This window comes from Phytophthora parasitica (genome assembly GCF_000247585.1).
Source record: "Phytophthora parasitica INRA-310 unplaced genomic scaffold supercont2.11, whole genome shotgun sequence".
NCBI lineage: Eukaryota > Oomycota > Peronosporomycetes > Peronosporales > Peronosporaceae > Phytophthora > Phytophthora nicotianae.
The window spans coordinates 1,266,010-1,287,189 of NW_008648997.1; the positions used below are offsets into that span (position 1 = coordinate 1,266,010).

The following is a 21,180-nucleotide window of genomic DNA, read 5'->3' on the forward strand; positions in this document are numbered from 1 at the left end:
GTTCGATGAATGATGCGTCAACGCACTTTGAGTCGCAGTAGCAGGTTTGACAGGGAAATATCGTACTTAAAAAAGATGACACAAGTTGAAGTGCTTGTTGGGATCGTTTTCGTCTGATCTCATGCGGCTGAAACGGAACGAGTGCCAGTATTCGCTAGCACTACCACTAAACAATATTTGCTCGTACAGTATAGGGCAGATGGAGGGCAAGGAGATCAGGAAGGTGTCGTTCCGCAGCGAGTGGACAAGCGCTCTCTCCAAGCAGCCAGAGCCATGGCGTGCGAAGCGCTGGTTGCAATTCCTACGCAAAGAGTGCAGACTCACGCTGCTGCTATTGATGCTCGGAGTCTCCGGTAAGCAACTGAAATGATAGTAGTGGTCTCGTGTTATTTCCTTAATTCGAGTATCATTGGCAGCATCTCTTGTGGACGATATCATCGACATGGTCGTGTTGGGCTTGAGTAAAACTCGACGGGAATTTTTAAACGCTACCACCAAGAACCAGTCCACGTACATTGATCTTATTGCTTGGAGCGCCTTCACAATTGTCGTTGCAATCGCTGGCGTAAAGTGGACGGAAGTGTTCGATCCAATGGCTGCAGGCTCTGGGATTCCTGAAATGAAAAGTATCATTTCGTACGATCATCGCGAGGACGCCAGTGAATATCTCCGAGCCAGGACGCTCATATCCAAGATTGGCGGACTAGCGCTTGCTTTAAGTAGTGGCCTCTCTCTCGGCAAGGAAGGGCCATTTGTACACACGTCGTCCATCATAGCACATCGACTCATGAAGCACGTGAAGTGGTTTTATCGAATCTACGAAAGCGACATTATGAGGCGACACGTCTACAATGCAGCCTGTGCTGTGGGTGTTACCTGCACATTCCGGGCCCCAATCGGCGGCGCGTTGTTTGCCATTGAGGTTACAAGCACAGTCTTCGTGGTTTCGGTAGGTCAAGCTAGTATTTTGTCGTTGTACAGTAGCTTAATCTCTTGCTGTTTTGATGTGCTTATCGTAGAACTATTGGCGTGCTTTCGTGGTGTCAATCAGTGCTCTACTAGCACGGCAGGCTGTCTACATGGTGCATCAAGACTCGGTTGCTGCATATCATCCGATGTTCCCCACAAACTTTGAGGCTGAGTCGTTCAGATTTGCCGAGATCCTCGCATTCGCAGTTTTGGCTGTGTTCACTGGTCTTCTTGGTGCAATGTACGCCTCCGTGTCGACAACCTTCAGACAACACTGGAGAGCGTGGACAGCAAAGAAGTCTGTCGTAGTGGTGTCATGGGTGTTGCTCATTCCACTCGCTGCAATCCTCTGCATGCCCGTGGGGTTGGGCCGTTTGTCGTTCAGCGAAACCTTAACCGATTTAATCAGTGATAAACCCACGCTGCCGGATCGTTGGCACGCCGACTTGTCCTTGTCTGTGTATATGGTCCTCCCCCTGGCTGGTTTGATCCGCTTGGTAGCGACGACAATATCCACAACTCTACCGATCCCTGCCGGTGATTTCGTTCCAACATTCATTGCAGGCGCCGCTTTCGGTCGGCTATTTGGTGAAGTTCTTCGTTTGATCTTCCCGTCAGCTAGAATCGTGGCCGGGGGATACGCACTAGCGGGTGGAGCTGGCTTCGTCGCCTCGACTACAAACACGACGTCCGTCGCAGTGATCGCCATGGAGTTCACTGGGCAGTTTGTATACACGATTCCGTTGATTCTGTCGACTCTTGTCGCCTCTGGGGTCGGCTGTGCGCTTCGAGTGTCCGTGTACGACAGCGTCATTGCGAAGAAAGGTTTCAGTTATCTATGCACGCTTGATCTCGAGGGCTTGAAGGCGCGCGACGCCATGCTGCGGCGGTTCCCTATTCTCACGCCTGACATAGATCTAGCACAGCTAAGACACACACTCAACACGGCAACGTCGACTCTTACACTGCCGATTGTCGAGAATCCGACCAGCATGATCTTCGTTGGCTGTGTAGCGCGCTGCGAGCTCGAGAATACCATCCGCTTGGTGACGGACAGCGAGTACCAAGATCCATTCTATCTTCGCTCTGCACTGAAGATGCCACAGCAAGCATACAACGCGATTCCTTTGGTAACTGAACCAAAGGAGGACGCAGACATTATATTAGCTGAATTCACATCCGAAGTCAAGCCAATACTTAGTGCCATTAAAGTTGTGTTCGACGTTCCAAACGCACGGAAATTTGTCCAAGAAGCCCCCCATGCACTGGTCCAACCGCTACTCGAGATCGACTCGACTGCGCTCCAAGTGGATCCTGACACGCCCCTACAAAAAGTTCACCTGCTGTTTGAGATGATCAAGTGCTCAAGCATATGGGTAACTCGGCAAGGTCGACTCGTGGGGCTACTACACCGCCAAAACCTGCATATCCGGGTCGCCGAACTCAAGCGTAAGGCATGTCCGTCCTTACCGGCTCGCTCTGGTCATTAACTACAAAAAACACAAGCATAACTCCGTATTGAAATGGCAAACACGTTAGTCGAACGCACGCGACTGGCTTGACAGTTTCTTGGTATTTTTGTTTGACGCTGCTGACCACTTTGTCGCTTGATCGCTCATCCAAAACCGATAATGTAACACGTCGAATCAATTCCCTAGAACTGCATCTCTGAGGAGAGCAGCAAAAAGAACAAGAACAACACAAAAATGAGCGTAATGGTTTAGATATGTACTCAGCAAAAAAGCATGAGTATAGTACAAATACAATAGCCTCGAGGGCAAGCAGCTACCTGCAGACTGCCTTTAAGTAGCGAATTAACTGCTTCCAGGAAGCTGCTGCCCAGGCATCAAAATGTCAAAGGATGGCTAACCTGTAGTGTTGTGGTGTCGCCCGCTCTTCTTGGAGTAAGGATAGCCCAGAATGCTCAGGGACTCGCGGCTGTAGCCACCGCTCTCGCGCATTGAACCGAGACTGTGCTGCGATGCAGACAGATCCATGTTCTGCGAAGCAGGCCCAGACGCGTAGCTGTCGCGCACCGAGTCCGTCCCGGCTGTTGTCTCCGTCGGCATGCTTGGTCGCGCGCTGAACGAGTAGTTATCCGGCGCGTTCGATCGGCCGGATTGCAGCCCCGTGCTGTTCGAAAGAATCGACTGGTTCGTCTGGCGAGGTGCTGAAGCGTAGCTGTCTGCTTCCGAGAGCATCGATTCGTTGTTGTAGCGACCAGACTCGCGGCCTGACGACCTCATGGAGTTCTGCTTGGTGCTCGGACGTCGCAGACTTGTGGCACGGACGTTGCTCTGAGGAGACGTCACCGTCACAGCGTACGGGTCAGCGGCACTGTAAGGCGCATACGCCTGAGAGCCATAGCGACGGGAATTGTCCGTTGACGTAGCACGAGCCTCCGACTCACGCATGTCGTCAATGTCGAAGCTGGATCGGTCCTCCTCAACGTCATCATCGTATTGGTGGAAGTTCGTGCCGGAAGCCTGACGCGGCACCACCGGGGCAGACAGAGTGGGGACAGTCTTAACGTTCGACACAGTCGAGCGACGAGGACTGGTGGCCATGCTGTTGCTGTAGGCGTACGTCGGGGCTACATACACAGGTTCTGGCGACGGAGAACGCTCCACTGACGAGTTGTGCGAGTAGGGCGCAGACACGTTCGATGAATTGTGCGAGTAGGGCGCTGACACGTTCGACGAGTGGTCAGACGAAGCAGATGACGGCGGTGAGTCTACAGCGACCGATGCAGCAATAACAGAGGCAGGGACGGTGGCAGCGGGGGTCTCAGGACGAGCGGAGGGCGTGTCGTGCGCGCTAATATCACTCAGACGCGAGCTTGGAGCCTTTGAGCTGGCAGCAGGTGAGAACGACTCGGCGTAGTCCACTGTAGGTGAAGCCGGGTGGTGGTGGTTGTCATCGTTGTCGTGGAAAGTTGAGGCTCCCGCTGCTACAGCCTTGGGCTTGGCTGTAGGGGACAGATACTGGTTCTCCATGTCGTTCTCGGGGTCTTCCAGATCTTTCGACGCACGGTTGCGACGACGGATAAGGATGACGGAGCCCACAATGATCAACAACGCACCTACAGCGCCACAGACACCGCCAATGATGGCTCCAGCGGATGAACTCGAGGAAGAGATGGTGCTTCCGTCGACACCGTTCTCCGTGGATGCCGAGTTGAATTGCACGCTGGATGTGGCACATCCGGACGTGCTGGTGAACGCAAATGAGCTGTTCAGTGTCTCGCCATCGTCGGATGTGACTGAGAACTCGACACTCTTGTACCAAGTACTGGAGGACGAGCCCGAGTTGGCGGAGTACAGGAAGGTCGAGGACGTGCTGGTGGCCGTGACGCCATCGATCGTCACACCCGTGATGACTTTCTGCGAGTTGTAGAACTGAAGCGGCACGTACGTTGCCGAGGCGCCGTCCATGAGGCAGGCCTTGATGTCGCCCGACATGAGCGACGTGGGGCACGTATCGAACTGGTACGAGACCTTGGTAGTTGTGTCCGTCGTGTCGAGTTCCAGCGCCGCCATCGCGTCTCCTGACAGCTGCACTGTACCAGACGCGCAGCCGTCACATACGTCCAAGACGTACGCAGTGGTGGTCTTTGTCGAGTCGTCGTCACGTGTGATAGTAATGCAGCGAGCACAAGCCTCGTTGAGCGCGTAGTCCTTGCTGGGCACTGACGCGTAGAACTTGAAATTGTCCGAGGACTCCGAGATGCCCTTGAGGCGACACGTGCCGTACATCGGGTCGCTGATGTTGTAGACAGACACAGCGCCGGACGCGGAGGCAGCGTCCGCTGCCATTGCCGCGGCTGCGATCACCGTCCAGCCTCGCATGGTGGGGAGTTCTGTGTGTCGGTGCTGTGATCTGGTTGTGGAGATATACCGCTGTCACTCGCTTCGAGGACAGGCAGGTTGGGAGGGAGAAACGCGCCAAGATGGGAAGGAACCAAGCTGCTACCCAATACTGGACGAGGATTGTCGGTCCCTAGGCGCTTTCGGTTGTGAGTCGCGAGTTGAACGCCTTCACGGTCTGAGCTGGCTCCTCATGTGGGGTCGGGGTAGAAGTGTGTAAGATTCGGCCACCGAAGTCGAAGAGAGGCGGCCAGGGATGGGGGTCGAATTATCATAGAGCAGCTGCAGAAGCTGCTGCCACCGGATGCTCTGGTCAGCCGTTGCGCCTTGATTGTGGCTCGCGCCGTTGAAAGCGTGGTTGAAACCAGAAAAAGCTCTGGTAAGATCGAGCGGCGATAGCGATGGCTGGTAGCACGTTTGTATTGCGTTGCTGCTACAATGCCAACTTTGAATGATCTACTGCTACAACACCAACTTTGAATGGTCTATTGACTCCAAGATGAGCACTGCTTGGGTTCTGTTCGACATCGCGAACGCCTTGGGATCGCCTGTCATCGCGCCATCGTTCGCTGCTTCGGTTTCGCACCTTCGAATCTGAATGCCGCGAGCACTGCAACGAAGCTCGAGAGATAGGATATCACCGTAGTTTTGAAGCGTAGTGGATTCGGCGTTCGAGCGTTTAATAGGCTCAGCTGATAGCGGTGGCTACCCTGACATATTAAGCGTCAACACGATCTTGTTTCGTCAGGAAATCAAGCAGATACCGTAAATTTTGCGTGGATGTTCATTTTCCTCTTGACCATTTTTTCGGTCGTCTTTCCACTCCAAGACTCTGCATTTTAGGTTCACCCCGACAAACGCATCGTGTTCGGTGGTGCTTGCCGAATTGTCATGGAATCCGTGTTGGGCTCCCACTCGGGGCGTCACCACGCCATGTCCGCCACTTCGCCGAGCCGCAAAACGTACTCACCACGCTAGCATCAGATGCTACGGTAGAGGAAACTCCTTGTGTGCAATGCGGCGTTACGAACATGTACAATCGCGAAACCACAAACACGTGCTGAAGTGGTGACAGCTCCTCACACAAACAGTGTGGGGCGTGTGACAGCGGGGGAGTTAGCTGTGCTGTATTATCGCATTGGTCGTGCGCGCGGGCCGTCGCGACTCGAGCTTCGGAGAGGCCATCCAACTGAATATCCGTCTCTCATCTTTTTTGGTGCACTCGGTGCGTAAGTGAGGACTAATTACTATCGACGGCAAGTAGGACAGCTATGGCCGATAGGCTACAGTATCGCTGATTGATCCAGCGTCGGCAAGCAGGTCAAACACAAGGAGTTGCCCTTTGCACTGATTATGGTCTCGATAAGTTGATGCTCCTTCGCCTGGTTATGCTCGCGTTTCTAAACAGCAGAATTGGTGTAAACTTGATGTGGCAGACGCATAAGAGCAACGATCGGTGAGCTCTAATGGCCACACTGCCGAAAGGTGACGATCCTGTTCGATGCGTGGTAGGGATTTAAAGAAGCTGAAAGCTGGTTGTGTGTGTATGTGTTGCATGAGTAGGATCAATCGAGAAGCTTTTGCGTGAGGTGGTGGGCGACGACGTGCCGATCTCGAAGGAGACGATCGACTGGGTCAACGAGTGTGCTGGGGGTAAAATGATCCATGCAGTGCGGCATTACAGCTCTGGGGTGAGGCGCTGCTAATTAACGCGACTTTGTTGCTATTTAGAGCTCTTACGGGTGATCGGACTTGAGGCCAACACAATTGCTGAGAATGCTTCAAAGAAAGAGAATTATCGTATCTCACAGGAGCATGCGATGGCTGCGTTGGAGGTAGCAGAGAACGGCTTGGATAATCGAACTAATGCATTTTTATTGACTAGGCGTGTTCTGATGCAGAACCTTGGGATGCAGCGATATGCACAAGAAATCCAGGAGCTTCAAGGATCGATGGCGCTAGAGTCGCAGGTGAATAAGGCTCAGAGGTCACAACAGCTCTGCCATTTGGTTAACGCCGTTGTTGTTGCAGAAGATGAAAGAGCGGATAGCGTCTCGGAAGGCAGCTGCGAAAACCACCTCACGCGACGAGTTGTTGGCTGAACAGACGGCATTGTTCAAGCAAGCGTCGTTGAAGGCAAGCAGAGAGGGGTGGTAAACAGCGGCTAAGGTCATAAGCCTGCAACAACTGGGTATGGAGGAACATGCAAAATATATGCACGATGGTCCAGCAATATCCCATTCAACATTATGATCACCACCATTTTGAAGATATTGATGACAATTCACGAACGAGGATATTTTGCGGATACGATCGTTCTCCTTTTTAGTTTGAGCAGGGCCGGTAGCGCTCACTTGAATTCAACAATGACGCCTCGATGATCAGACGCATATATGGGGCTCGACGCGTGCAGCATGCCGACATCATCCGGGAAGTCCTTAGTGTCTTCTGTGGGCTCTTGGCCAATGATCTTGCACTCCTTCACCTGTCCTTCACCACGGTACAGCACGAAGTCGATACGCTTTGATGGGTTGTCGCTAGGGAACGTGAACTTGTGCTGACGGTCGTCCAGGTCTGTAGAGCGAGGTTCAGCTTCCTCGTGTACTTCCAACCATGCATCCTTCATGTCTGTCGTCTGACCCAGAAGTCCAGCTTTCCCACTGAGGAAACGAATGCCGAGAGATTGAGGCTCCGAGTTCAGATCTCCAAGAAGCACCTGCGTTTTGCCCTTACCTTGGCGCATGTACTCCCAGATCTCGATCTTTGTCTGCTCTCTGGATCGTTCACTTAGCGACAGGTGCGTCACGTACACATCGATTTCGCCCCAGTGAGGGTAGTCTATCACTGCATGAAGGCACAGTCGCTGGTGTGAGTCGTTCGGATCATTCGGATCGCGGCTCAGCAGTAAGTAATCTGTAGAAGTGATCGGAAACTTGGACCAAATAGACGGGCCCTCTTCGATGCGCTCATAGGGCATTCTAGAGTTACTATAGCTCATAGCCGCTTGATATACGTACTGGTATCCAGGAAGACGATCAGCTAAGTGCTTTACTTGTGCGTGGTTGCCGGGATCTCCGAATACACCGTCATAGCGCACTTCTTGAAAGCCAATAATGTCGGCGTGCGCTTCCTCCACGAACTTCACGAGATGGTCCAGTCGCTTCGAGTACTGATCCCACCGACGACCTGAACCATACACGTCTGACGACGGGTTCGTATTCCAGACATTATACGACAAGATACGCGGACCCGAATGACCAGCCGAGCATTCGTCTTCACTGACACCGCATTCAGCATCTGTCTCTCCATCAGCATCCTTCTCTATTGGTGCAAATGTGTGCTGGAAAACATTGTGTTCTGCTTCCCGATCCAGCGCCACAACCACTCGGTGCCTCAAATTGAACTTGGCGTCCTCCAGCGTCAAGTAGAAATTGAAGCCGAACGTCACGTGGCTAGTGAAGCGGTACATTCGCCCGTCGGCTCCAGTGCTGTCCTGCAAGATGGACATCTCCGACTCGCCATTGTCACCCGTCACCTTCAACGGGAACATGGTTGCCTGCACCAATTTAATCTCAGGCGACACGTGGACACTCGCGTGCGCCTTAATGGACTTAATAGCTGCCTGGAATGCCGCCTGGACGGCGGAGTCCGTCGTTATATCAGCTGGAAAGATCGGATCAAGTAGCACATTTCCATACAAAAGTGCGTTTGTGCTGGGCGCGTCTGCCTGCAGCTGGAAGAGATCAATAGGCTCAAAGCTTTGACGCTTCAAATGGATACCACCCGGCTCCGAAGACAGATATCTGCCCGTGAAGCGAGCGCCCCCGGCAAGCGGCGGCCAGAAATCCCAGCGTGGCAAGTCCCCGAATGGATGTTGAGCTGCCGCAGAGACGGAGAAGCAAGCGAGCAGCGCCAGGAACGATCCGTGCATTGTCATCGTGTCCTGTCCGGATAATCAAATCCGGATATAACAGATCAGAGTGATGGTCCGTCACTTCAACATCCGCAAAATGGGACGGCAAGAGGTGATTCCGCAACGGAGTGCGCGCGCGGAAGACGGCGCCACTGACGACAGGAAGGACGCCGCGTACTGGAGTCGGGCGTTTGTGAACCCTTCTAGAAGCCGCCAGGTCAGTCGGCTATGGCCGGAGAAGGCGCTAGTGCTGACCGATGGCGTGCAGCTCTTCGCACTCATGTGGCAGCTATCGCAGCCCTGGCCCTGGCCTGCTCGCTGGCTGGAGGCCACCCGTTGGGCCAACGCATTCTCTCTTGACTTCTTCAGTTTCCGAGCCACAGGCGCTGCCATGGGCTCCACGTCGCAGTCATTTTCACTATGGGGTGAGATGCCTCAATATTGGCTCTACGCTCTCGCGTGGGCGCTCGTGCCGTGGACTGGAGTGTTGATGCTGCAAGTGTCCAAGCGAGTGTGGAACAAACAGGGACGCAGTGACTACTTGCTGCTCGGTGTGACGTGGGAGAATGTGTTACTGCAGATACTACAGTTCCTGTATGTGCCTGTGGGGCTGACCGTGTTGCGATTGGTAAACTGCAATGCTGATGGCAAAGTGTCGGTCGATCCTATGGGTATGACCTGTGGTAGCGTGGGGCATGTAATGGCAGTACTGGTTATTACATGTATCATGGGTGGGGGCTTTCTGGTTGGACTCCCGTGGACATTACGCCGCCGTATTCGAGAGTCGATGGTTCATTCGAGCGTGGAGAAGCACGAACGCTTTATACAGGGAAAGGAGCTGGAGTTTATACTCGGCACGTCGGATACATATCTGGAGCTGTACATGCCACAGTTTGCGTCTTTCCATAGATACTCAGCGGAGATGCCAGTGCAGATGTGCATGATCAAGTTGTTGCTGATGCTTGTCTTCTCAGTTTTGCGGTCGCCATGGCCTTCAATGGTGAATCAGGGGATGCAAGGGTCGATTTTCTTCTTTGTAGTTGTGGGTACGGCTGTGTATAGGACGTGGAGATTTCATTATCGCTGTGTGTCCACGTCTCACTTAGTCATTCTCGTCGACTGGATGCTGGTCGCCAACGGAGTATTTGGTAGGAATTTTTTTCTGATGATAACTGTTTTGTGTTGTTGTCACTGATTTGAGACGATTTGGTAGTGTTGCTTTGTGCAAATGGTGTCCGCAGTGCACTTACAGTGTCAACATCGGTGACGTCATCGTTGACTTTCCTGAATGCATGTTTCTTGGTTATGATCAGCTTGAAGGGGCTACGTGACATTGTATTGTTTAAACTGTACCCGGAGTCTGCCAAACTAAAAGGGTTGTGTTGGCCAACCCATGGCCAGATGAAGGATATTGTTGACTATGGACCGCAGGTAGAATCCTGGGTGAAAGCGATTCACAATGCGCAGAATACCATTCTCGCGTCGCTTCTTGTTATACCGTCTATGCGGTGTTGCGAAGACTTAGAAACCGTGCTAAACCAAGTTGAACTCTGTTATAAAGAAGCAGGTAGCTGTGATCACTTGTTAATGGTATGCTATCCTGTGTCACAGTGCCTCGCTGGCTATACTGCTAATTGTTTTGAATTTTCAGGGGCAACTTTACGAGGTCTCGATGCACGTCCATGAACTCTACGTGGAGGCAGTAGCGTCAAGTCCTTTTCATCGCATCGGTTTTCCAGCAAATGATATGACCGAACTTACAGGCGTTCTGCAACGACGGAAAGATCGGCAACTACTGCTTACAAGTCGAACTCGACGTGTCTTGAACAAGCTAAATATTGCAAGGAGCTGGTCGCATCGAGCACGATCGTATGCATTTGAGAATACTGGCTGGAGCCGTGCACGCACTGCAGTTGGCGTTCAAAAGTTTCTGGACGCAGAATCTGACAGTCACCAGGCTGGCTCAGCGCCAGCAACAACAGATTGGAAAGCTGTGAATTCTGTTTTCAGCCTGAAATGCCCCGAAACAAAGGATTCGGAACTTCTCATATCAGTGCTAGCGTGGAGCGAGTCGCTAGACTTAGTAAAGTGGTGTGCAATGCAAGATTTTTATTCAGTGGGGAAGAGCCCTCAAGAGCAGTACTTCTCGCTGAAAAATGCGAGGCAGTTTGGAATTCAAGGAGGAATAGTATCGTGTGGAGTGGCAGACAGCAGTTTCGCTGTTTTACAAGCCTTGTCCATCGGTGTCACTGAATCAGATGCTCTGTTAGCATCTACCGATGGTACTTGCTACTGCACTTGTCTTCGTTTTGTTATTCTTTGTTGCTAATGCAATCTTGTGCAGACGAAATGCTCCGACCAAACACTCCAGCTTTGCTGTAAATAGTCTTCAATATGTAAGTGATCACATGAGATCTTGCCAATACTAACGCTTCGTTGATTGGATTCAAGTCACTGCGAGGGCTTCAAAGCTATTGTTCCAGCTAACAAGAATGCATTCGTGGTGCGGGGTGCGTTTACTGATGGAGATCTCTGAGGAGCTGTTGCAGAAGAGTTATAAACGCTTAGGCGCGACTGACGAGATGACGCTGGGCGAAGTAGCTGCGGGTTTGAACAACCTGACTTTGGTCTCTTGGTTGCTGTTGCTCCTTCGTAGTGGCCATAACGTTGACTGTTCGAGGCTTCAATTGTATCCTGGGGCAAGCCAAAGTGCTGGAAGTACTTTTTAGCGTTAAAGATGATCGATTTGCCGATATTCAGGTTCATACTCTCCAGATCTCGATCACGATCAAAGGCATCACTGAAGCTCTCAAGTGTTGGTTTGAAGTTTGACTCATTTGAATCTGTGGACGATGGTATATGATCATATTCCTGGCCAGCCAGAATCGTCTGAATGATGCCGAATACTCGATCATACGCTTCTTGTTTGATCTCTTGCACCCACTACATGAACAATGACAACAATTTGGCACCAATGATCGAAGTCAAACAAGACAAGTGAGGTGAACTTACCACTTCGACAAAAAAGAAAATGGAGCAGCAGAATCGATTGAAGTCAAGGTTTGGAAACGACGACGCATCACGGTGCCACATCTTGGCCAGAACGGCATCGTTTGTCTCTTCGTCCCAGCATATTGTCAACTCATACAACAATGTCGAGTACATTCCCTCATACTCTTCGCGTGTCATGGTATTCGGATCAGTTCGATGCAGCAGCTTCCAGCACGCTTTCATAGCCTGAAGAGTTCGTCGGTGGTTGCGAATTTGTGTTCGCTGTCGAAGCAGATACTCGTGAAATTGCTGCACGTGCTCCATGTCATCCAAACGCTTTCAAACGGGCTGAATCCAGTTCTGTGAAATGATGTGATCTGTAAGGCGATTGCACTTCTTACCATAGCCAAACGCGAATGAATTCTCATCTATAGATAGGAAGTATGCGCTTGCTACTGTATTACAATGGTGGGGGTATTTTCAGGACTTCAACAAATAGCTGAGTATCTCGTCCAAGCTGCCTGATGCGAGAATGGGAGAATCGATTGAAGCTGCAGAACGCGTCCGAGTGGTGGTCCGAGTCCGACCTCCGAACGATCGCGAGCTTCAACAGAACTCATGTCACCATGTATGTTGCCCAATTTGTGTCAAACGCTGATAACTCATGTAACCTCTTACCAATGTTTGCTCTGTTTTTGGCTGCCAGACTCTCACTGTAGACGATGAAGGAGGACAAATCTTTGTATGTAAAAGGAAATCGGAGCAGGAGGTAGAACGTGAACTTCGGTACTCTTACGATCGAGTATTCAACGAGATGACAAACCAATCCGATGTTTTCGATTACCTCCGCGACGGCGTGCAACAAGTAGCCCAAGGCTTTAACTGTACAATTTTTGCTTATGGCCAGACAGGAACAGGTAAAACGCATACGATGTTGTGAGTAAATACGTTGGCAATTGTTGCGTTTCGAGTTGTTGGCTAACTCATTCTACTCCGTAGAGGGCAGGATTTAGAGCACCATCTCGCTACGACCAGCTTAAGCCCGGAAGCCCCCGAATCGTCTCCAACTTGGGGAGTGATCCCTCGCGCGATCGAGAGTTTGTTTGAAGAGCTCCAGTCAATCAGTCGCCACGGCTCGGCTGGTGTCGTCCACTGCTCTTATATGCAGATTTACAACAACGACGTCTATGACTTGCTACAGGAAAACAAAAAACGTATGAAAGATCCACTTGCTGTCCGAGAAATGATCAAGGGCAATGCCAAGCAGATCTACGTTAGCGGACTCTCCGAGTTTCGCGTCACGAATCTCCAAGAAACTTTGCAACTATTGAAAACAGGCAATCGAAATCGAGCGATTCGCGCAACAACGTACAATGAAAAAAGCAGTCGCAGCCACGCATTATTGCAGCTCGCAATTGAAGTCGAGTCGCGAGGATTAGAGAGCGCAACGACTATTATTCGGCGAGCAAAACTCAATCTCGTCGACTTGGCCGGGTCCGAGAAATGGGACTCAGCTGTTGTTACAGGTAGCGATCGCAGCAAAGAGTTGACAAGCATTAACCAGAGTTTATCAGCTTTGGGGAATGTCATTTCGGCTCTCGTTAACCCAAAGCGGACACATATCCCTTATCGTGACTCCAAACTGACACGTCTACTTCAAGATAGTCTCGGAGGCAATACTCGAACGGTAGTCATTGCAACCATCTCTCCGTCCGAGTCCGCAGTTGACGAGACCATTTCTACGCTTCAATTTGCAGACCGAGCTAAGTCCGTGACAATTCGAGTGAAAGTGAATGAATTAGTGGACGATGCGATTCTGTTAGCACAGGCACAACGAGAGATTTCCCGGCTGAAATTATTGTTGAAGCAAAGCGGTTCTCACCAGCAACTATCCGCACTTGAAGAACAGGTAGCACGATTGACAAAGGAAAAGACAGCTCTTGTTGCTGAGAATCAAAAGCTTCGACACACCGTTGCGAGCCTTCGTAAAACTTCTTCGAGGAAGGACGCTGGACAGGGTGAGAAAACAACTCCGCAGCATCTCTCTGGAAAGCTACGAGATAATACAGCGATCGTAGCAGCACATTCAGCTCCTCCAGCTAACCGAAATAGTGTCCAAGGTATCGACGACCGACCATCATCTGCACTGCAATTGAGCCAATTGCGACTTGATCTGAAGGCTCTTGGAACAAAACCAGTCGTGATTACAGCGTTTACTGACGGGAACACGGAAAATGAAAGACTCGAACAAGCTGCGAAGGCTCAGGAGCTTATTCTGCAAGAAATTCAAACCGAACGGCGCGAGCTGGAGCGACAGCTTGAACTTCTGTCACATTCAGGGGACAACCAAAGGGCTGATTCATCCGGAAGTGGTGAAAACTTGGATGGCACGGAAGATCCCTGTCCGATCTGCGGGAATGACATCGACGATCACAACGATGCAGAACTAGATCGCTGTATTGAGTTGGAGATGAATTTGATCAAGCAACAGCATGCGGTCACAGCCAAGCCCGAGTTACTGCACAGCACGGGGGGCAAGGTGCGGCAACAACGACCTAACAGCCAGAGTAAGAGAACGACCCCGGGCCAAGTTAGTGGACCTCGAATTAGAGCAGCTCCTCGTTCTGCTACGGCGGATCCGAGACTTCGTCGAGTCTCCACCTCTGTCCACGGCAAATCAAGTCCGTACATTTCGAACGCAGTTCGAAAACCTTCGACTCCACCACAAGCGAAAAATGGTGATGACAGGACCAACGGTGTATCTGAAAGACAGTCAAAAGAAGCGTTTATTCGCTCTAACACGGACGTCAACAACCAAAGAGATAGTCAGTCTTCACCACCGCCACAGATACCAATTCCCATTCTGCGCCAAGGACACAAGGGATTGAGAGCCTTGAAGAAGTTCCGGGCGACATCTCCATACAATCACGCTATACCTCGTAAGGAAAAACGAACGACGCTGCCAGTTGCGTCAGTGTCGACTTCAAGCAACAGTAACGGAGACTGTAGCCACTCTATCGTCAATTCGGTGCGCGACATTGGGCTGGAGCTGAGCGTGTATAAATTCCGGTGCGTTTATTTCTTAGTCAATGGTGTTAGTCTTGGGGAGTTGTTTATTCGAGTTGTTTTCCTCGCAATTTTACAGATATGATTGCTGGTACAATTGCACTATTGTGGGCTTTGATCGGAAACGACGAATGCACTGCTGTCAATATGACTGCGGTGACAAACAATGGCAGGATCTCTCGGGGCACAAGGTCAAGGTTATTGGTAGATCCGACAATTCCAGATAGGAGCGATGTGTGGTAGGTAAATTATTAGGCCAACGCGGCCATGAAGACTGAACCTGAGCACGGTGTGAGGTGCAAGGTTTTACTAATGTGCGATTCTCTACTGGACTGGAAGGCATGGAGCCGATGCGCCATGGATCTTGGCAGCGAATCACTGCTAGCACACAGATGAGTGAAAGGTTCAGTCGCTCACATGCTGCATATACAGCAATAGAGTAGCATAGAGATAGCCATTATCCACCCTAACACTTGTGCTTACATGTGGTATTTCCACCGAGCGCGTCTTGAAGTAATCGAGTCAACGTCGAGGACTTGTGCATTGTCGCTGATCGACGCCTAATCCGAGCGCGTTAATGACATTGCCAAAAGCAACAGGCCCGTGTTGATTTGAATACTCTCCCCATCCGTTCACCTTCAGCGTTCACTGCCCGCTAGATCCACAAACGTTAGTTTTTGATACGATCACGGTATCTGACTCTGTAACTCAAGACCCAAAGTCTTCTCCAAGAGCCCAACTGCAGTCTTAACCGTTTCTGTCGTCACACCCTCTATCTTCTTCATGTGAATAAATGCAGAAACCTCGGGATCAAGCCTTCGTCGATGTCCTCTGTGGTGGACTCCACGCAGCTTCCTCGCGCTGCCATCAGTTGGTAAAGATTTCCCAAATGAATTGCTAGCTCCATCGTGTACGTGTAGATAGATGGCGTTCCCTGCACCTTTGGACTTGTTAACACACGTTGCGGGCCAGTTCACGCGGCAGCATGGGATGAATCTACACGGTAACACGGACGCTGCGGGGCTCTAGCGATGTCCAAATTGCAAAGTGAAATATTGAGTCTGCGAACTCTGGAGGAAAGCCAACAACCAGTTTGATAGCCACCAAACATGGGTGTCAGTTGCAATGCAAGTGATCCCAGACTCCAAGCTCATTCCCGACCTGAACGCTCATAGAAGGCCAATCACGCAAGCACTTTCACTCAACACCACACCATCGCCGATACAGATCACGTTGTGTGATTCACAAGACTTGAGCAATATCATATGGATCTATGTATTTACTTGCCATACTTATGGCGATGGAGCGCACCAGGCAAGCGGCTCAGCACCTTAAGCCACGGGGTCTCTACGATGATCAGTTCGTTGTCTGCAACGAAGTCGACGAAGGATAACGGACGGTATCGGTTGACGACACGGCAGAATCCATCCTCTAGCTCTACCAGTTCCCCCTCCGCAGCATCATTCTTGCTGTCCGACTCCGTTCCAACGCTCATAGCACGACGACGAGTCTTCTTTGGCGGACTCTTGATGGACGCTTGCTTGCCCATGTTAATCTGGTAAAGACTCACCTGCGAGTAAAGGTACAGGAAGTCTGGATTGGCCGGATCGAACGCCATTCCCTTAAGGTTACGGCCTTCCACAAGCTCCTTGGGGAACTGCTCGTGGTTCTGACGGTACCATTCAGACAGTCCCTTAGTCTCCACGTCGTAGCACACGAAGCTGTTGGACACGAGCGTGACCACCAAGGTCTTGCCCGATGGATTGAAGCTCATACTTGTGTGCATCTCACTGGGGCGAGGCAGCTGGCAGTAGAACTGCATCGAGTCCAAGTTGTAAATGGCAATGTTGTTAGATGCATCACCAGTGGCCAGCCATTGGCCGTCCGAGGAAATAGTGAGCGAAACCAGCGGAGACGGCACGCTAGCAGACTCCTCTCCAGTCGTGGCCGGGGTGTCAACTTCGAAGGTCTTAAGAACTTCCATCTTGGACAGGTCTAGAACGCGGATCTGGTGCGACGACGACGCGATCACTAGACGAGTGGAGTCGGGTGAGAAGGCCAACACGCGAGCTGGTCCCTTGACACTATGAGGCAGCGTAGTGACCTTCTTTGGCTGGAAATCCTGCTCCGTGTCTAACTCGAAAAGCTTCAGCTCCTTGGAGTTCGAGCAGGCCACAAAGCTGGCGTTTGGGGCCAGGGCTGAACACGACAAATTCAGGGCTTTGCCTACGTTTAACTCCAGTAGCAATTTGCGCTTCTTGGTGATGGCGCCGGTGGTGGCCGACTGCGTGGCCAAGCGCCACAGATCCAGAGACGTCGACTTCTGCACCATTAGCACGCGCTTCTCGTTGGCCAGCGCGACGGACTGTCGGTACGGCATCGACGCGATCTTGGCTGGCCGGCTGGCACCGAAACTGTTGCCACGGTACCACACGAGCTGAGTGTCGATACCGCCGGAAACCAGCACTGGCTTGGCGTTGGCCGACAGCGCCAGTGCACGTACATCGTGGCTGTGACCACGGTGGCTGTACGAGTAGGCCCAGGTGGCGTTGCCGCTGTCGGCCACCGAGCGACGGAACTCGACGACCTGGTTATCGACGCCTGAAGCGAAAAGCGTGTTGTTACTCTGGCTCACACAGATGGCCAGAATGTCGGCTGTCAGGTGCGAGAACTTCTGCAGAAGTGTGCCTGTGGGAGCGTTCCAGAAGCTCAAGTTGCCGGCCGAGTCGCCGCTCACCAGCGTCAGGTCGTCCAGCACCACGAGCGACCAGACCACCGACTTTTGCTTGGTCAGCGTCTCGAGCGTGATACGCGACTCGTTGCGGCCAGTCACGGCGTTCCAGCAGTGGATAATGCCGTTCTCACTGCCGGAGAAAATCTTGTGTGCCTGAGAATGCCAGGCCAGCGACACGACACGGCCGCCGGTGGTGAGGAAGCTCTTGCTGAAGTAGAGCTGGCCGTCTGCGAACGAGAAGAGGCGGATGCGGCCGTCCTCGCAGCCCACGGCCAACTGCTGCGTCTCTGCGTTCATGACCATGCTCCAAATGGGGCCACCGTTCGAGTCCGTCACGTTCTTCCGACACAAAGATTGCAGGTCCAGTTCCCAGAGGGTGCCGTCCAATGACGACGCGAACAAGCGGTCGCTGTCCGGGGTCCAGCACAGCGCCGACACTTGGCTCTGGGCCGATCCGGCCAGCACGAACTTGAGGTGCCATTTGCTGCTCACGCTCCAGATCTCTACGTCGCCTGTGGCACGAGCAACGGCCAGCTGATCGCCGGCAGCGTTGAAGCACAGCGCGTGCACGGCCGACGGCATCCAGTCCACGAAGCGGCAGCGGTGTACCTGCAGCGTCGACGAGGTGGCCGATACATCGGCGGCGTCGCTCGCCTTGCGCTTCTTGGCAGTCTTGGGCGTCATGGCGAGCGGGCACGTACGTAGAGATGATGGAGCACGAATGACTAGTGAGCAAGATGCTTGGTTGGCTGCGGCGAATTGTGGAACAGCATTGGCTGAAATGAGTGCCATATTTGCAAAATGGCCTGCCACAATTAAAAAAAAGTGATAGTTTTTTTTGCTTATCTCTCTGGACTAATTTTTCTGGGGACCCGCATCTTGGTTTCAGTATGCTTCAAATATAAAATTTAATAGCGGGACCCGCGTCGGTTTGTGATGCGTTACATCGCGATCGACCTAAAGTGGCGCAAAGTAATGATTAAAAAGCAGCTTTATAAGAAAAAGCTGCTTTTTCGCTCACATAGCATCTATGAGCGTGCACTCGATATTAAGCAAAATTAATGGCACCATCTTCGCCTGCAGCGCGCGAACAGATTTCCTGCCGCGCGTACCAACCCGGGAGATCTACAACGAAGTGGTTAAGGCCTACTAGACATAGGGCCCCAACCTCAAGCTCCGAGAGGATCCAGACAGGAAACCAGAATCGAACCACAGGTCACCTGGCCAGGAAATATCGACAAGCCGTGGCAGACGCTATCGCGTGTGATCAACTCACTCGCGAGTTCTGGAAAAGGAAGATAGAATGGTCCAATTAAGGCAGTAAACTCGCTCGGGTGATAACACACGCACTCTTATCATCTGCTGCGTGACTCCAAGCGACAGATTCAGTGAGAAAGCCAAGAATGCGCTGCAGTGTGCAGAGGCTAGATGACCGGGCCCAACGCCGACGGCTGAAACGAGACGTGTACAACCTCAAGAAACTCGTCAACTCGGAAGATCTCGAGTGCTTTGAAGGCGGAGAATGAGGTGTTAAGACCAACAGGAGAAAGAGATGGTTAGGCTATATGGGACTCATCGTCTGGGGAATTTCCTTGCCAGCTCTAGGACTCCAGAGCTGTTTCGTATCTACGAAGATAACGAGAATACTGGGGAAAAAGCCTGTGAGCAAGAAAACAGAAATTGGAGGCAGCAAGAACGTACTCGATCTCATTTCTGTTGTGTTGCGAAGTTATCGTGACAACGAGCACCTGGACAAGTTGAACGAGATGGGAGTTTTACTTGATGGCTTGGAGTGTCGTCATGTGTTTGCAGCTCTAGCGGATAAACGAAGCTATGCCGATCAATTTTTCCAAGGCCAACGCTCTCGTCAGAGAGATGATGTTGAATTGGTGTCCACGCAGGAAGAAATAGCAGTGGAAAGGAGTCGCAATCAGACATAGAAGACGAGTTCTTAGCTAATGGAAGAACTGGACGCACTTCGTTTTCAACTAGAGACGCTGAAGCTCGAAGCCACGAAATCCAGTCAACGCTTCGACAGTGAAAAACACCAACTCGAGGTTGTTATTGAGACACTGCAATCAGATCTTCCACAGCCCGATGCTGAGGAATATATCAATCTACTCAGCAGACGGGGAAGTTGGAGACGCTTGCGGAGGAATTTAAAGCATCGCAGACGGTTCTTCAACTGGCAGTGGCGAAGCGTGAAGACACGCAAACCATCGAGACGGAGATGCAGTCGAAAGAGCTTGGAGGGGGAACTTGGACAAGAACTAAGGAACATCAAGCAGGCAGTGGAACAGGCCTGTTTATGAGAGAACGACACAGGAGAAGAGGAGCTACAGGCTGAGGTTGAGAATAGCGCTGGAGAAGGAGCTTCAGGAAGAAACGGAGAGAGTCCGTGAGGAACTTGAGACTTTGCATTGTCAGGGCTATGAGATGAGTGATACTTTGGTCGAGAAGGAGCATGCAATTAAAGTCCTATAAACTCGGCTGGATGTGAAGATCATAGCGATTTCTCAGATGTTAAGAAAACTTGAAGCACTTCATGATTTCGTCTTGGAGCAGTGTACCAGGGACGCGAAGATCGATTCTGACTGCGCCAACAGCTCCGCGGGTGACCCGAACTCAGCCACCTGGCCGACGTCCATGACCGCGATCTTGTTGCAGTGCATGATCGTATTGATGCGGTGCGCAATGATCAGCACGGTCTTGTCGGCGAACGTCTGCCGGATGGTGGCTTGGATGAGCGCGTCGGTGGCCGTGTCCACGTTGGCGGTAGCCTCATCCAGTACGACGATCTTGCTGTTCTTAAGAAGAGCACGACCGATACACACGAGTTGACGCTGCCCCACCGACAGGTTATCACCACACTCAGACACCTCAAAATCGAGCCCCGCACCCCACTTGGCCAGACTGTCAGCCATGTGAACCTGCTGCAACACGGTCCAGATCTCAGCATCCGTGTACTCGCCGAACGGGTCCAAGTTCTCTCGTAATGGTCCACTGAACAGAACGGGATCTTGCGGGATGATGGCGAGGCTGCGTCGCAGGTCGTGCAGCTTGAGCTTCGAGATGTCCAGCCCGTCGATAACCACGCTACCGCTATCGAACTCGCAGATGCGGAACAGCGCGATCATGAGTGAACTCTTACCAGCTCCCGTGCGTCCGCAGATTCCGACCTTCTCCCCTCCACGAATGTCCATACTCACTCCACGCAACACCAGTGGCAGCTCCGGCCGGTACTTGAGGCACAGGCTGTCAAACTTGATGGCACCTTGCGAAGGCCACACAGCGCTGTTGATCGGAGTGCAGTCGGGTGCGTCTTCTTCATGTGGAATATTTCGGAAATGCAGCAGTCGCTCCACACTCGTCATGGCGCTGTCAACCTGGTCAGCAGACCATGTGACCCATTGCACCACAGCTGTCAACATCAACGAGTATGTGAGCGAGAGACCCGCGGTCATTGCGCTCAGCTCGCCATTCGTCGACACGAGATATGCCGTGACAATGACGATAATAACCACCGACAGCATGTCAAGCCGTGCCGCTAACCATCGACCTGCCGACCAGTACGTGATGTACATGCTAGCGTTTTCATCCACCACCTTCTTGTTCAGGCGTTCAAACGTGTCTCGCATCTT

At 51.9% G+C, this 21,180-nt stretch overlaps 10 protein-coding genes across 15 annotated transcripts in view; 5 read left to right on the top strand and 5 right to left on the bottom strand.

Moving 5' to 3' along the window:
* Nucleotides 1-199: 199 nt before the first annotated feature.
* PPTG_07333 (hypothetical protein) lies at nt 200-2,459 on the top strand (the record flags this gene model as incomplete). Its single annotated transcript, XM_008901503.1, has 3 exons — nt 200-353; nt 417-949; nt 1,020-2,459. The coding sequence occupies 3 exons, from the start codon at nt 200-202 to the stop codon at nt 2,457-2,459; spliced, it is 2,127 nt and encodes a 708-aa protein (XP_008899751.1).
* Nucleotides 471-5,034, bottom strand: PPTG_07334 (hypothetical protein). Its single transcript, XM_008901504.1, has 2 exons — nt 2,840-5,034; nt 471-2,637 (listed from the first exon to the last, which is right to left on the bottom strand). The coding sequence occupies exons 1-2, from the start codon at nt 4,815-4,817 to the stop codon at nt 2,624-2,626; spliced, it is 1,992 nt and encodes a 663-aa protein (XP_008899752.1). The 5' UTR covers nt 4,818-5,034; the 3' UTR covers nt 471-2,623.
* A 1,156-nt stretch (nt 5,035-6,190) lies between these two features.
* On the top strand, nt 6,191-7,412 carry PPTG_07335 (hypothetical protein). Of its 6 annotated transcripts, none has more exons than XM_008901506.1 (5): nt 6,191-6,320; nt 6,399-6,488; nt 6,567-6,670; nt 6,737-6,805; nt 6,867-7,412. In XM_008901506.1, the coding sequence occupies exons 1-5, from the start codon at nt 6,302-6,304 to the stop codon at nt 6,990-6,992; spliced, it is 408 nt and encodes a 135-aa protein (XP_008899754.1). In that variant the 5' UTR covers nt 6,191-6,301; the 3' UTR covers nt 6,993-7,412. The 6 variants fall into 6 exon arrangements, with proteins under 6 accessions (XP_008899754.1, XP_008899755.1, XP_008899756.1 ...); XM_008901507.1 differs by having other exon boundaries at nt 6,870-7,412; XM_008901508.1 differs by having other exon boundaries at nt 6,567-6,805.
* Nucleotides 6,675-8,960, bottom strand: PPTG_07336 (hypothetical protein). Its single transcript, XM_008901511.1, has one exon. The coding sequence runs from the start codon at nt 8,770-8,772 to the stop codon at nt 7,186-7,188; it is 1,587 nt and encodes a 528-aa protein (XP_008899759.1). The 5' UTR covers nt 8,773-8,960; the 3' UTR covers nt 6,675-7,185.
* Nucleotides 8,695-11,130, top strand: PPTG_07337 (hypothetical protein; the record flags this gene model as incomplete). Its single annotated transcript, XM_008901512.1, has 4 exons — nt 8,695-9,896; nt 9,962-10,338; nt 10,400-11,030; nt 11,093-11,130. Exons 1-4 carry the CDS (start codon nt 8,819-8,821, stop codon nt 11,128-11,130), a joined length of 2,124 nt encoding a protein of 707 aa, XP_008899760.1. The 5' UTR covers nt 8,695-8,818.
* A 69-nt stretch (nt 11,131-11,199) lies between these two features.
* PPTG_07338 (hypothetical protein) lies at nt 11,200-12,063 on the bottom strand (the record flags this gene model as incomplete). Its single annotated transcript, XM_008901513.1, has 2 exons — nt 11,200-11,691; nt 11,761-12,063. The coding sequence occupies 2 exons, from the start codon at nt 12,061-12,063 to the stop codon at nt 11,200-11,202; spliced, it is 795 nt and encodes a 264-aa protein (XP_008899761.1).
* A 208-nt stretch (nt 12,064-12,271) lies between these two features.
* Nucleotides 12,272-15,032, top strand: PPTG_07339 (hypothetical protein; the record flags this gene model as incomplete). Its single annotated transcript, XM_008901514.1, has 5 exons — nt 12,272-12,367; nt 12,446-12,675; nt 12,739-13,724; nt 13,800-14,808; nt 14,885-15,032. 5 exons carry the CDS (start codon nt 12,272-12,274, stop codon nt 15,030-15,032), a joined length of 2,469 nt encoding a protein of 822 aa, XP_008899762.1.
* Nucleotides 15,033-15,242: 210 nt separating this feature from the next.
* On the bottom strand, nt 15,243-18,302 carry PPTG_07340 (hypothetical protein). Its single transcript, XM_008901515.1, has one exon. The coding sequence runs from the start codon at nt 18,221-18,223 to the stop codon at nt 16,085-16,087; it is 2,139 nt and encodes a 712-aa protein (XP_008899763.1). The 5' UTR covers nt 18,224-18,302; the 3' UTR covers nt 15,243-16,084.
* Nucleotides 18,303-18,569: 267 nt separating this feature from the next.
* On the top strand, nt 18,570-18,692 carry PPTG_22085 (hypothetical protein; the record flags this gene model as incomplete). The annotated part of the gene is made up of 1 exon (XM_008901692.1): nt 18,570-18,692. One exon carries the CDS (start codon nt 18,570-18,572, stop codon nt 18,690-18,692), a length of 123 nt encoding a protein of 40 aa, XP_008899940.1.
* A 1,390-nt stretch (nt 18,693-20,082) lies between these two features.
* The window catches only part of PPTG_22086 (hypothetical protein), a gene marked incomplete at both ends in the record, with an annotated part of 4,121 nt that continues 3,023 nt past the window's right edge, over nt 20,083-21,180 (bottom strand). Inside the window, one exon of the mRNA XM_008901693.1 lies at nt 20,083-21,177. Coding sequence (XP_008899941.1) covers nt 20,083-21,177 — 1,095 coding nt within the window. The remainder of the gene's footprint in view (nt 21,178-21,180) is intronic.

What these genes read in the sequence shown, in the direction of transcription:
- PPTG_07334 (XM_008901504.1), bottom strand. Translation starts at nt 4,817, where the DNA reads ATGCGAGGCTGGACGGTGATCGCAGCCGCGGCAATGGCAGCGGACGCT.
- PPTG_07335 (XM_008901505.1), top strand. An exon ending in GGTCAACGAGTGTGCTGGGG is followed by an intron (nt 6,489 to 6,566) that starts GTAAAATGATCC and finishes GTTGCTATTTAG; the next exon opens with AGCTCTTACGGGTGATCGGA.
- PPTG_07336 (XM_008901511.1), bottom strand. Translation starts at nt 8,772, where the DNA reads ATGACAATGCACGGATCGTTCCTGGCGCTGCTCGCTTGCTTCTCCGTC.
- PPTG_07340 (XM_008901515.1), bottom strand. Translation starts at nt 18,223, where the DNA reads ATGACGCCCAAGACTGCCAAGAAGCGCAAGGCGAGCGACGCCGCCGAT.